This window comes from Tremella mesenterica (assembly GCF_000271645.1).
Source record: "Tremella mesenterica DSM 1558 unplaced genomic scaffold TREMEscaffold_2, whole genome shotgun sequence".
NCBI classification, from domain to species: domain Eukaryota; kingdom Fungi; phylum Basidiomycota; class Tremellomycetes; order Tremellales; family Tremellaceae; genus Tremella; species Tremella mesenterica.
In genome coordinates, this window is record NW_006711226.1 from 1,707,927 (window position 1) to 1,722,307 (window position 14,381).

The following is a 14,381-nucleotide window of genomic DNA, read 5'->3' on the forward strand; positions in this document are numbered from 1 at the left end:
GCAGTAAAAAGGACCCTTCCCCCAGCCCAAAAGACGTAGTTAAGACCCAGATCTCGGAAAAGGCGTATTTAAGTCCAAAAACGTTCCGAAAAGCGTAATTAAGACCTTTCCTCGGAGATTGGATCCACCATGTCGTCATGTCGACATGGGTCGTGCGTCATAGATCGACGTACTGCATGATCCGTGCGAGATGGAAGACTTTGATGCATGACCTCATATCGGGCAATGTTGAGTATAGTGCTTATCAAGCATGACGTCTCAAGACAGAGGTGAAAAATTGGGGAGATACTAGAGGAGAGGGGTCATCTACATCCCTTCGTGGGCCGTGGGGATGGGAGGTGTTGAATGTAGTGGATGAAGCTCTGCTCCTACTCGTACTTCTATCTACCTTACTGGTCTGGATCTCCTTCAGAGTCGTTGAACGTATGATCATTCTTGGCAACTATCTTTTTCCAGGGCTCATGACTGCCATTGTCCTTGGTAACAAGGAGGGTGAGAAGGGGAGCGGTCTCGCGGTCGATACCGATGGATTTGAATGGTCAACACGTTCTGAGAGTGCCATTGCGGGCTGTGTTGACATCGATTGTTCTGTGCTCACATATGGAGATGTCATCCCTGAGAAGGGACTGATGATACGGATTTCAACATTCGGTGAGCTGCTTGAATGGGATCCAAAATGTACTCTCAGAGTACTTCTTGTTTCACTGACGAAGCGCCCACTCACTTCGCTACAAGGGCTTTGCGGAGAACTTTGTTTCATACGACCACTAGTACCAGAAAGCTCCTGTAAACCCCAATGATAGATGAAAACAGTGGATCGATCACCAGGGGATTGTAGTGGTGGGCGGATCGTCGGCGTCGTATCGGTTGACCAACCATCCGGAATGGGGTGGCAATGTCTGCAGGTCATGAAACCATGAACACAATCCAAGCTTCCAGCAACAGTGTGACTGATTGGCAATCCTGCAGTAGGGGATAGGTCGTCTTCGTTTACTCGCATGACACTTGGCACTTGTTGTGTTGCCGAAGGGGGACTTGGTAAGGGGAAGAGATCATAAACCCACTCAGGAGTCACCTGCACGGAAGTCTCACTGGTCCGCATTGGGAGCATGGGAGACACGGTGAGAGGGGATGTCAATGTAGAAGTGGGTGCAGAGTGAAGCCGGTACGTGAACTTCCGATGAGTAGTCCCCGTCTCCTGTAAACGAGATCTCGAAGAAGTATCTTCCATACTGTAGATTGGTGAAAGCAGGAGTTGTGAGACCTGTGGTGTCAGGATGACACTTTACTCGAAGGTTGGCAGGCAAATGTGGTCAAACATTCGGACCCGGGGTTGATATCTTAGCAATGTTGAAACATCGGAGCCGGAAATGATCTTGCACTGCGGGATCGGAATATCATCAACCGGTCTTGACTTCACGTCTAGGGCTTGGGCACGGAGATCCTTTGATATCTACTTCCTTTCATTATGAAACCTCTCGGGCTTACCTGATGTGGTCGCGTCTCTGCGTTCCCATGACGCTCGACCCTCCGGATCACCGAAGGAGACAGCACGGCCGAAAGGTTAGGATCATGCAAAATCGGCCGTCTGATCCACATGCTGAGTAAGGTAGTCCATAGTCACAAATATAAGTCACCTGTGAGTAGCTACTCATACACTAGGGTACCACATTGTCAAGTGGGGCTTGTAGAGCACGCTCCTGGGGACTCCCTCGGTGACAAATTCCGTTTCGTTTAACCTCAAATAGTAGACATCAACATGATCAAGTGGTCATGTCGAAGAAACAAGGGTAATCGCAACCCTGAAAATCTGAACAGCTCGCCATGTCAATACATTCAAGACGTGGCGTAGAGACAGTTGGATATACGTGCATATTCAAATACATAGACCAGAGTCAGCATTCACCTCTGACAGGCTGGTCAAAACCTTAGGAGCCTATTTGCCTCATTGACCATGTCTAGTACCACTAGCCGGATCTTGACAATCAATGAAATGAGGTCTGTGAGAAGTCAGCGTCTTGGACAATCAGCAATGCCATCACTTTCAGTATCTGTCAACGCTGTAGTGGAATGCCATCACGAGAATGGCTCCGGCATACCCAGTTCCTTGATGATTTGGATCTATCAACTTTCGAAGGTCGGGAATGTCCATTTGACTGTTTTTCTGTAGATCCTAACTCTGGTCTCCCAAAACGAATGCGGTTTGACGGCGTTCTTGAACAACCCTTAGATTCAGAGGACCAGGTACGAATTCTATCTCGGTTCTGAGAGCGTTGACGACCTTGTCCTGTTTTCGCTGGTACTGGAGTCGATTTTCTAAGGTTTGTCGTCGATGAATTCCGATGCGACCGAATACCGGCACTAGTATGCTTCGGATGCGAAGCGGTGTTGACGTTAACAATTGTTCTACTCGACGAGCCGTGATTGTGACGAGCTGACTGAGCCTGGGGGGTCGGTAAACTCGCTCCCTCTGGCTGGAAACGTACTTGACCGCGCGAACGGGAGAATTCACTAGAGTGTCCCACAACTGGCTGGGAATGATGCCTATGTGGTGGCTGTGATGAAGGTACAGATTTTCTGCCTGTGTTCCTTCTGCGTGATTGTCTGTGAGTTCGGCGCGAGGTGGAAGGATGCCGGGTGGTGGAGGTACTCCGAGAGGTGGAAGGATGTCTGTAAGCAGCTCGAGAGCGACCTCGCCTTCCTCTACTTCGGTTCCGGGGAGGGTCAGTAGCGTCTTGTGAGATCGTATGAGGCTGCAGAGACATCGTAGGAGGTATAAGGATGACTGGCGGGTAGTCAACCCCGAATTGTTCAGTGGGCGCATGAGGAGGCGAGGCAGAACTCAGATTCGGAGTGACACTCACAGAACCTGCTCCAATGACAATCACGTTGGCTCGCGCAGGAAAAATCATCTGCCACCCATTGGCCAATAGCGAAACGCCTCTTTCGTCCCGTGAGGGGTTTACTTGGAGACGTGATGAGGGAAGGCCAAGGGGGACCATTTCCGACGCTGCATATGAGAGTCCAGGGATGCTTACGGGCGGAATGGATTGTGTGGTGCGAGCATCGAAGTCGGTGGAAAGTTGATGGACAGCGCCAACACTGGGTCTAAGTCCTGTGTAAGCAAATCCATCTGGGGATGTGGGCGTCGGGCGTTGAGGGGACGCGACAACAGATGGGGGAGAATGAGACACATGATCTAGTCCCGGCTGTCCTGCTCCGCCATGATACACTTGACTGAATTCGGATGTATGGTGGGGGAAAGAAGTAGGGGGAGGTGTGCGTAGAGGGGCAAAAGTCGGTTGCAGTGGGTACGCCGTTTGCTTCAGCTGGACGAGAGGACTGGGGAAGCGCAGCTGGCTTCGACTCTGCCCGTCCCAAGCATCTTGTCGATATACTTGGGAGGGTGACGCGGAGTGGAGCCCAGTGCTCGGGGACATGTGGGAAACGTGGTGTGCGGATGATATGGGTGATTGATGAGGATGGGGAATCGCGTAAGAGGACGTTGAAGGAGAGGAGGAGGTACCGGCCTGTGAACTGTTGAAATGTGGATAGTGAGGAACGTTTCCGGTCGAGGGGGCCGGAAATGTCACCGATCGCCCAGGCCTCTGCATTTGTCAATGAGATCTCGCAGTCAGGGATAGGAGGAAAACTGGGATCGAGGTCTGCTTCTTATGAGAGCAACTTACCTTAGGCCAGCCCTAAATCATGAGACTCCGCGGTTAGAGTATCTTAGTCCGTCAGTTGCTGGACGGTTGATCCCTGGTCCTCCCCTTTCCTTTCTAATATTGGGCTTCGTGATGACGAACCGCGGCCTGAATCTCGGGGATGGCGGGTGAAAGTTGCTGCATCGCCTGTTGTGATATCATCGTTCACATCCTGCATGGTGGTGGTGTGTCTCGCTCTGTACTGCCGAAAGGTTTTGGTGGACCGGGAGAGGAGCAATTAATCTCGCGATGGATTGCGCCCGGGGCTCCGGATTGGAAAACCTCCAGAGCTGTTGATGGAAGAAAACTTCACGCATCTCTCTTCAAGGCAAAACCGGATAATCCCGTCACTTCTGTAATTATTCCCCTCACTTTTTCTCGGTTTTTCCCAAAACACGCCACTCAACCTTTCCTTCACCCCACTCCACATCCACATACCATCACTCCACATCCATACCATCACTCCACATCCATACCATCACTCCACATCCATACCATCACTCCACATCCATACCATCACTCCACATCCATACCATCACTCCACACTCACATACTGTCATGAATCAGTAATCATGACTCAGAAGAAGTATAGACTGAAAGTAATAGTGACTCATAATTAATCAGGATTCATAAGGACAGTACAGACGGTAATTACAGATGGTAGTTTCAGATGGTAGTTACAGATGTTAGTCACAGATGGTAGTTACAGATGGTAATTACAGATAGTAGTCACAGATGTGTTACGGGGTAACAACGAATCGAGGGAACTCTATCGAGTTCGACGGATTAGGACAGAGGAAAGCGGGAGTTGGAGGCAGTGCTGCAGTAGGTAGGGACGGGTTTTCCCCTTTCGAGATTTTCCCCACTGGGTTTGCTCAAAGCGGTTTTTCACCTGTCCGAGTATGTACATGGACGCTTGCAGTAGGACTGAGAAGAGGAGACGGATACCTGTAGACAGTATATAGTACAATCAGCAAAGTACCAACTTTGCTGATTCTTCAATATCATTCTTTGGCTACATCGATTGCAGAGGAGACACGATCCATTAGCACCAGAGCCCCTAGATTTCCACGAGACCTCCATCGAGTTCGACCCAACCTGCGACCTAGTCGTCGTGTTTCCAGTACCGTTACAAGTTGAAGAATCAGCCTTACGCACCTTGGGTCGAATCGGAGAGTACTGTATGCTCACCAGAGGGAAAGCGCGGAAAATGATACCAGAAAAAGAGGAGTTGGAACAAGGGCTGGTCCCAGAGGAAGAAATACCAACAAGTTCTTCGAGAAGTACCATTTCACATGATCTCACTTCTACTACCACTACCCCAGATCCGCTAAATGAATTATCGCAGCAGTTGTCACAATTGTTAGCCATTATGACGATGCAACAAAAGGAACAAAATGCATTAAGGGAAGAACTGGCTACGATGAAAGCTGACCGACAGAACCAACAGATACTCACATCGAAAGGGGCAAGTTTGATCGAAGTCGAAGAAAACAAGCCGTGTTTGGAGCCAAAACTTACCAACAACGAACGAACAGGAAGAACCAGGTGTGCGGATCCACCTACCTTCAGTGGAGAACGAGGAGAATTGGACAACTTCCTTGCAGCATGTCACATGAACTTCGAATTCAAGGGGGCAGAGTACGCCACCGATCGCAGAAAGATCCTGTTCATGTACGGGTATCTTCGAGGCACCCCTCAAATGCTTATAACCCCGGCCATAACCAATCCAAGTATATGGAATTCGACCGAATGGCTAGAGAGCTACGACAAATTCATCCAGCATTTACGAACTCAATTTGGAGACAGTAACATGGCAGGTACGGCTATGAGGAAATTGCAGGAGTTAAGACAGACGGATACGGCCGCCGAGTATTTTGCCAACTTTGAACTTTGGTCCACACACCTTGGAAAGGTACCAGATGCAATGAAAATCGCCTCAGCCATACAGGGCCTGAAGGAAGAGCTACTGAAGGTGGTAGTGGTAAATAACACCGACCCTCGAACCAAATCGGACTGGATCTATTTCAAACAGCATGTGATAGGGACTGAGGAGAACCAACGGATGGCTGAAACGATGATTGCAGCGAATCGATGGGCTGCTAGACGCAAACATGAGACGACCTGGCTTCCCCCTCGATCGAATTCGATGCGATTGGATACTAGTTTGCCCAACCCGGTAGAACGCCACTCACAACCGACTGGTAGAGGACCCTTGCCCGGTGGAAAACCAGGGATGATGAATTATGGTCTACCAAATGACCCTCCGGTCACTTGGACAGAGGACGGAGGACGTCTCAGCGAGAACGAAATGACTTGGAGGAGGGAGAACCGACGTTGTCTCAAATGTAGAAGTCCAGAACATTACGCCAACAACTGTCCAAATGGAGGAAATACGAGAAACAACATTAGGGGATCCCCAAACCCGCATAGCTCACCAATTCCTAGTGGATCGAACTCGATCCCAACCGGATCCAAAGGGCCATTAGTTCGAGGAATGGCGGTAACCTTTGAAGAAGAGGGAAACGAATACCTGGCCTAAGTGATGCGACCACTTGCGGCCAGGATCTAACAGAATCGCACAAAATTCAACTACCAATAGATCTCAGTAATGACTCGGCTATAATATACATAAAGATACAGACAGAAGAAGATACCCTACGATTTGGAATGTTAATTGATACCGGAGCTACCGGAAGATACGTACAGCCGGCCTGTCCATTATACCATTTATTCCCAAAGAGACAGTATCAGGAACCACGGAAGATCAGATTCCTCGATGGAACAACCGCGACGTTAGTGACCGAGTATGTAGAAGCTGAGTTGGATTTAGGAGCAGGACTCAAGATTGCGACTCGATTGGATGTGATGGCATACGAAGGCCCCGAGGTACTGGTGGGATTGGATTTCTTGAAACAGTTTAGGGCAAGGATCGATTGTGGAAAGGGACTGATCGAGTTCGACGGAATCGGACAGGATAACGGTTGGAAATATCCGAGGTTGGAGGAAGGATTGATAAGAGGAACAGCATTGGAAAAAGGAGAAGATGAGATGAGCGAAGAAGAGTTACGACAGGTCATACCGACACCATGGCACCAATACCTGGAGCTATTCAAAGTGGAACGAGCCAGAAAACTACCACCAAGACGAGAATGTGACCACGAGATCGAATTGACCCCCGGAGCAGAACTAAAACCAGGACCAATCTACCAACTGGATGAACATGGGGATGCATTCCTAAAGCAGTGGATCAACGATGGTCTGGCCAGCGGCCATCTACGAAGAAGTAAATCACCTTATGGGTCTCCTGTATTCCTGGTTCCAAAAAAGGGAGTGATTCCCTATCGAGTGGTAACGGATTATCGTGCGCTTAACAAGGTAACCATTAAGGATTCATACCCAATGCCACTCATCTCGACACTACTCGATCGACTTCAATTAGGAAGGATCTTCACTAAGCTCGATTTGAAAGGGGCTTACCAGTTAGTCAGGATAAAGGAAGGAGATGAACAAAAGGCTGCCTTGCGAACAAGATACGGCAGTTTCGAGAGCACAGTCCTAAGGGATGGGTTGTGTAATGCACCAGCCACCTTTCAGAACTTTCTACAAGACATGTTTCACGATCTACTTGACGAAGGGGTAGTAGTTTATATCGACGATATCACGGTATACTCCGACACGATCGAAAACCATCAGATAATTGTCCAAAAGGTATTAGATCGACTACTGGAAAACGATTTGGTCGTCAGTCCGAGAAAATGCGAATGGAGTTCAAATGAAGTGAAGTTCCTGGGGTACGTAATAGGACACGAACGGATCGAAATGGATCAAGAAAAGGTGAAAGCTATTCTAGAATGGGGAGAACCCATGACAGTCCGGGATACTCAAGTGTTCTTGGGTTTTGCGAATTTCTATCGGAGGTTTATCAAGGGTTTTTCGCATATTGTGGGACCTCTCACACGATTGACTAGGAAGGATCAAGCTTGGAACTGGACACAAGAATGCCAAAAGGCTTTTGACGATCTAAAGAAAACATTCACCACAGCACCAGTACTTCGACATTTTGATAGAACCCGACCGACTTGGATTGAAACCGATGGATCCGATTGCGCGATAGGTGCGATAGCGTCTCAGAGATTTCCTCACCCATCAATAAAAGGAACCACCGAACTTCACCCAGTAGCGTACTGGTCTCGAGCAATGACGCCCTGTGAGCTAAACTACACGGTGGGAGAGAAAGAATTATTAGCCATCGTGGATTGCTTGGTCGCCTGGAGACCCTACTTGGCTAACAGTAGTGATGTTATAAAGGTCATTACCGATCACAAGAACCTAGAATACTTCCAAAGCAAACGACAACTAAATCGAAGGCAGATGAGATGGTTGGAAATATTGGGAGACTTCAACATAGAGATCACTTATCGACCAGGGAGCAAAAATGGGGGAGCAGATGCTCTGACGAGACGAGGAGATTATCATCCGGGAAGAGGGAGTAGCAAGGACCCAGACCTAAACAAAGGTAACTGGCTACAATTGCTACCGATACACGAACAAATTGGATCGAATTCAATGGACTCAGAACACAAAGGACCAAGACACATAGTAAGAGGAGCAATCCGGGAAGACTCATTATTCGGACTCATCAAGAACGGACTGAAAGACTCAGAAGACATAGCAAACATACGACAACTAGGACTACAGATGACACAGACACATAGCACACAGAGCACACAGAGCACCCAGAACACACAGGACACACAGGACACACAGAAGACACAGGCTAGCAACGAGACACCAATAGTATCATGGACACAGAGCGGATTACTCTTGTACAGAGACAGAGTAGTCATACCAGAGGGACAGGCAAGATTAGAAGTAATGAAAGCAAGACACGATTCGATACTAGTGGGTCATCCAGGAAGAGACAAAACTATCACCATGGTCAAAGAGGACTATTACTGGCCACATTTGGACGAGTATATTGCAAAATACGTAAAAGGATGTGAGATCTGTAACCGACATAAGACTCATCGACATCAGCCGTATGGACATCTGGTCTCTTTACCAGTACCCACACTGCCCTGGACAGATATCTCTATGGATATGGTGGGACCCCTACCAAAATCGACCGAGTTCGACGCGATACTGGTGATAGTCGATCGACTAACCAAGATGGCTAGATTTATTCCATGTACAACTGGACTAACAGCGAACAAAGTGGCCGACATCTACATCAAGGAGATCTTTTCAAAACATGGAGTACCTCGAACAATTGTGTCAGATAGGGGAACTCAGTTTACGGCGGAAATTTGGAAGGAAATATGTCAGTTCTTGGGAATAAAGAACTTATACTCGACTGCGTATCACCCTCAAACAGATGGACAAACTGAGCGAGTAAATCAACAGATGGAAATCCTGCTCGGAATGTATGTAAACTACAACATGGACAATTGGGATCAACTTCTACCAATTGCTGAGTTCGCTTATAACTGTTCGCCACATAGTAGCCACGGTCTGTGTCCCTTTGAAGCCTGTTACGGCTATGTGCCACACTACGACATCCATTCGCACGATATTCGATCAAAGTCAAACAAGTTGGAGAGGAAATGGAGGGATATGGGAGAGTTACATGCGGCTGTTCAAGAACAGGTCAGGATGGCTAATGAGATTAGTGCCGAATACTACAACAGGAGACACAAGAGTGTACCAGAAGAATTCAGAGAGGGAGAACAGGTACTACTGAGTACGAAGTATCTTACGACGGAAAGACCCAGTCGAAAATTAGAAGCAAAATACGTTGGCCCCTTCAAGATCATAAGGAGAGTGGGGAAAAATGCTTTCGAATTAGATCTACCTCCATCAATGAGAGTGCACAATGTCTTCAATGTCACGTTGTTGGAACCATATCCTAGAGACATGATACCAGGTCGACAGATACAACCCCCACCACCTGTAGTAATAAACGGCCAGGAGGAATTCCATGTGGAAGCAATTGTGGACAGTAGAATTCGACGAGGAAAGGAGGAATTCAAGGTAAAATGGTTAGGATACACAGGGAATGCGGCCTATGACTGGGAACCACGAGAAAATGTAGAAGAGTTGGCCGTTTTTGGTGAATTTCTGGAAAAGAGGAAAAAAGATCCCAGAAGAAAGTGAGAATTCGATCAAAATCAACGGAATTTATTGGGAAATAAATACATACACAGGAGATATTGCTACGTATAGAGAGGTATAAAATACACTAGAAGTTGGAGGTGGTAGAATTGGCTCGGGGACGACGGACCGAGGCGGGAATACGAATGACATTGCGGGGGAGAGGAGTATGGGGAGAAGAGGAGGGACCGGCGACTGGTTGAGAAGAAGTCAATCCGGTTGGATCAGCAGCAGAGGTGAGATGATCCAAGGTTTCAGAAGGAGAGGGAGGGGCGTAGTTGGAAGGAATGAGATGAAGAGATTTGTAGAGGCCCAGATGTACTGGGGGAAGAGGAAGAAGGAGAGAGGAAAAGAGGTGGATGTAAGCGGAGAGTTGGGTGAGAGAAGAGGATTGATCCTGGGAGGAAAGGGATCGATATCGGGCCGAGACAGCACAGAGTTCGTGCTCCAGGACGAAGGTAACCTTGGAAGTAACAGTCTGGGCTCCGACAGTAATACCCTTTACATCAACATCGACCAAGTTCGAAGGAAGAAGATAGATACCTCGCGAAATTTGGACTCGGGATTGTTGGTTTTCACCGAACACTTTGAAGTTCCCTTCGCGGAGCACTCTCCACAAACACCACCAACTAAGTTGCATCAATATCGAACAGGAAGAGTAGGAAGACTCACGAGGACCGATACAACCGACACGAAAATCTTCTCCACCATCGAGACGACGCTGGCAATCGGAGCAAAGCTCACCCTCGAGACGGACAACAGCGCCATTCTTGTTACGAAGTCGCCAACCTTGGGCCAAGCGATCAAGCTAACAGTTAGAATTCGGTGGAATACGAAGGAGAAAAAGCTCACGGCGTTACCAAACCACTTGACAGTGGGCTTGATGGCCCCAGTCTCGCGAAAGCGATCGAGGGCTTCATCCTTCAGAGCGTGACGAACAGAGGAGAAAGAAAGGCGGGCCCAGAGGGTAGCTGACGAGTCAGAAACGCACAGAATTCTGTAGAAATCTCACCAATTTCCGAGTCTTTTCGAGCATCCAGAGCCTTTGCAAGTTCATCATTGACCGGAACCTTGCGAGGGGCGTGAAAAATGGTTTCGAGTTCATGGGGAACCTCGACAAGCCCTTCGGAATCAGAAGGTGGCACAGGGGACTTATTACCAGGAGAATTTTGATTTTCAACGATGGTACCGTGTTCGGACTCGACAGATTTCGCAGGAGATGGGTTCTCACCAGTGGTAGATGGCCCTGCCCCCGCTTCGAAGTCGATATATTGCTCGATGACCTCGTCATCGAGAAGAGACGATTGTTGGTCGCGAGAAGGGCCGGATTGATATCGATCCTTAATGGTGTCGAGAGCCCTTCGAGAAGCGTCAACCAATGGAGGTTGAGAGGGAACTGGCGCTTGGGAAGTAATTCTCATTCTTTTCGTTTGACGCATGAGAAGTTCGGGATCGACGTCGGGGAGAATGGCCACAGTAGAGGCCCGAGTTTGACGAGAAGAGATAGACGAGGACAACTAATCTCGTCAGCCAGTGATAAACAGGAGGAAGTGCATCGAATTCGAAGAGAATTACTTACAGTACGCTTAGACATGCTCACAGACAGGTCAGAGTTGGAAGGATGCTCTAAGATATGAGTAAGATATGGATGGATAATGATAGATAAGTAAAAAGAATGACAAACAAGAGGTAAAGAGAGAATGAGGAGGAAAGAAGAGAAAAAAGACGGGGAGGTAACTTGGTCAGTAATTTCTCGATCACATTGGAGGTCCGTGCGGGTGACGCGTTTTCATGGCAACCGTCACACTAGCGTGGGTATGATGTCAGGGCGCACCAAAGGTGTCTAAGAACAATCCATGTGCATCACCTGGTTACAGGGTTCAGGATCCTCGGCGAGGATCCTTGAGACAGGGGGGGAAACTTGTTACGGGGTAACAACGAATCGAGGGAACTCTATCGAGTTCGACGGATTAGGACAGAGGAAAGCGGGAGTTGGAGGCAGTGCTGCAGTAGGTAGGGACGGGTTTTCCCCTTTCGAGATTTTCCCCACTGGGTTTGCTCAAAGCGGTTTTTCACCTGTCCGAGTATGTACATGGACGCTTGCAGTAGGACTGAGAAGAGGAGACGGATACCTGTAGACAGTATATAGTACAATCAGCAAAGTACCAACTTTGCTGATTCTTCAATATCATTCTTTGGCTACATCGATTGCAGAGGAGACACGATCCATTAGCACCAGAGCCCCTAGATTTCCACGAGACCTCCATCGAGTTCGACCCAACCTGCGACCTAGTCGTCGTGTTTCCAGTACCGTTACAAGATGGTAGTTACAAATGGTAGCTACAGGTGGTCAAAGGTGAGTGTCACGGTCCTGTCCTGGACAGACCTCAAGAAATCAAAGACAGGTGGACTGCGACTGTTTAATTAGCTTGGACAACGACGGTTAGTATGTTGTCCGTAGACTTGTGATGTGGTCGGACGGCTAAGGTGACTTGCGAAGGATCCGGGCAGGTCAAGATGATGAAAAGGACGTGTGTGATGGCGTAGACAGGTGTAATGATGATGAGGGATGTGTAGAGTGTAAGTAGTATGTCAAGAGGTCTTTTGTGAGTGGCAAATAATATTTTGATCCTTGAAGAGAAGAAACTACAAAGTAGATAGGTCTAGTATTTATACTTTTTGAGGAAGTCCTGCTCTCCGATTAATGTCGCCTCAAATCAACTTGTATTGACTTGTATTGACTTGTATCGACTTGTATCGACTTGTATTGACTCCTATCGACTCATATCGACCCATATCGACTCATATCGACCCATATCGACTCATATCGACTCATATCGACTCATATCAATTCAGATCGACTCAGATCGACTCAGATCGACTCCAATCGACTCGGATCGACTCGGATCGGTGGAGCTCAGGGTTTTGGGTCAGGACCCTGCACAGGCTGGGTCGTGACAGTGAGAAACGGTACTCGCAGACGGTAACTAGTTTTAGTCTATATAAACTTGTACTTTTCAGTAGTTTCTTCAGTTATGAATCTCCTCTTTATTTGTCAAACACAGTTGGTCCAAGCCCAGCACTTCTAGTCCTTGCTATCCCTGTCCCCCTTGACGTCATCACTTCATTCTCCGTCATCTCTGTTACTCTCTTGACGAGCCAGAGACTTCATTGGGTCATAGTCCCATTCTCAGGTTACAGTCCTGTATTCTGTTGTCCTTTGTGACAAGCCCCACCCCTTGACACATATGTCACGGCCATCGAATAACTTCTTTCCAATAGACCGACGGTCGACAAACCTCGGCTAACTTGATGATTCTAATTCGATGTCTCACCCAACCAGGAGGGCGCAGACATCGAAAGGAGTGTAACTACGGCGAGCTTCGGCGTAGTTACTCTATCTGGGGGTTTTCTCTGATGGTGATGTATCTTGGTTTGTATGGTAGCTATCTCTATCAATCTTTCACTACTGACAACAATCAAGGATCGCTGAAGGACTTCAGCGATCTTCTCAGCTAATAGTATCCACCACTCCTAGATGTTCATCCAACCTATCCGCGCTTCGACGCACTTCGGCCAACTTCCCCGAACCATCGAACACCCGATCCTCTAATCCTCGTCTAACTTCGCCGTACCTCTGCTTCCTCCATCCCTAGTCAATCTAACTTCGCCTAACCTCGTCGCACCTCGGTCCCCTTCACCCTTAACCTGTCTAACTTCGCCTAACTTTGTCGTGGTTGGTCTTAGATGTCCTAGGATACGTGTAAACCGAAGAGGTCGAGAATTGATGGAGGTTTGATGGTCAAAGGAGGGTCGTTGTTGGTGGGATTTAGGGGTGTCACGACGTAGTTCGTGACAACATACCACCACTGCTGAGTCAAAACTCCCACTGCAAAAGCATGCTCAGTTCTCTGCTTTTTTCACTTAACCTGCTCCCACACTTGTGTTCAGGTCAATCACCCTCTTTTCAGGCCCAAAATCACATACCTGTTTGGTATGCAGTCATTTCGTTTTTTCACCTGAAGTAATGCCCGAACTGGGACCCCAATCTCTTCGCGTCTCTTCGGTCCACTTCGGCTCACTTCGCACCCATTCCTCACACTGTGTCATGGCCGTCAAATAACTTCTTTTCAAAAGACCGACGGTCGACGAACCTCGGCTAACTTGATGATTCTAACTCGATGTCTCACCCAACCAGGAGGGCGCAGACGTCGAAAGGAGTGTAACTACGGCGAGCTTCGGCGTAGTTACTCTATCTGGGGGTTTTCTCTGATGGTGATGTATCTTGGTTTGTATGGTAGCTATCTCTATCAATCTTTCACTACTGACAACAATCAAGGATCGCTGAAGGACTTCAGCGATCTTCTCAGCTAATAGTATCCACCACTCCTAGATGTTCATCCAACCCATCCGCGCTTCGACGCACTTCGGCCAACTTCCCCGAACCACCGAGCACCCGTTCCTCTAACCTCGTATAACTTCGCCGTACCTCTGCTTCCTCCATCCCTAGTCAACCTAACC

General features: G+C 48.2%; 3 protein-coding genes across 3 annotated transcripts; all 3 read right to left on the reverse strand.

The window, feature by feature from the left end:
• Positions 1-641: 641 nt before the first annotated feature.
• TREMEDRAFT_60410 (uncharacterized protein) lies at positions 642-1,599 on the reverse strand (the record flags this gene model as incomplete). Its single annotated transcript, XM_007002749.1, has 3 exons — positions 642-692; positions 725-1,264; positions 1,489-1,599. 3 exons carry the CDS (start codon positions 1,597-1,599, stop codon positions 642-644), a joined length of 702 nt encoding a protein of 233 aa, XP_007002811.1.
• Positions 1,600-2,173: 574 nt separating this feature from the next.
• TREMEDRAFT_60411 (uncharacterized protein) lies at positions 2,174-3,885 on the reverse strand (the record flags this gene model as incomplete). Its single annotated transcript, XM_007002750.1, has 4 exons — positions 2,174-2,785; positions 2,865-3,342; positions 3,527-3,668; positions 3,810-3,885. The coding sequence occupies 4 exons, from the start codon at positions 3,883-3,885 to the stop codon at positions 2,174-2,176; spliced, it is 1,308 nt and encodes a 435-aa protein (XP_007002812.1).
• A 6,063-nt stretch (positions 3,886-9,948) lies between these two features.
• Positions 9,949-11,454, reverse strand: TREMEDRAFT_60413 (uncharacterized protein; the record flags this gene model as incomplete). The annotated part of the gene is made up of 5 exons (XM_007002751.1): positions 9,949-10,457; positions 10,533-10,668; positions 10,713-10,831; positions 10,852-11,377; positions 11,440-11,454. 5 exons carry the CDS (start codon positions 11,452-11,454, stop codon positions 9,949-9,951), a joined length of 1,305 nt encoding a protein of 434 aa, XP_007002813.1.
• Between the last annotated feature and the right edge of the window lie 2,927 nt (positions 11,455-14,381).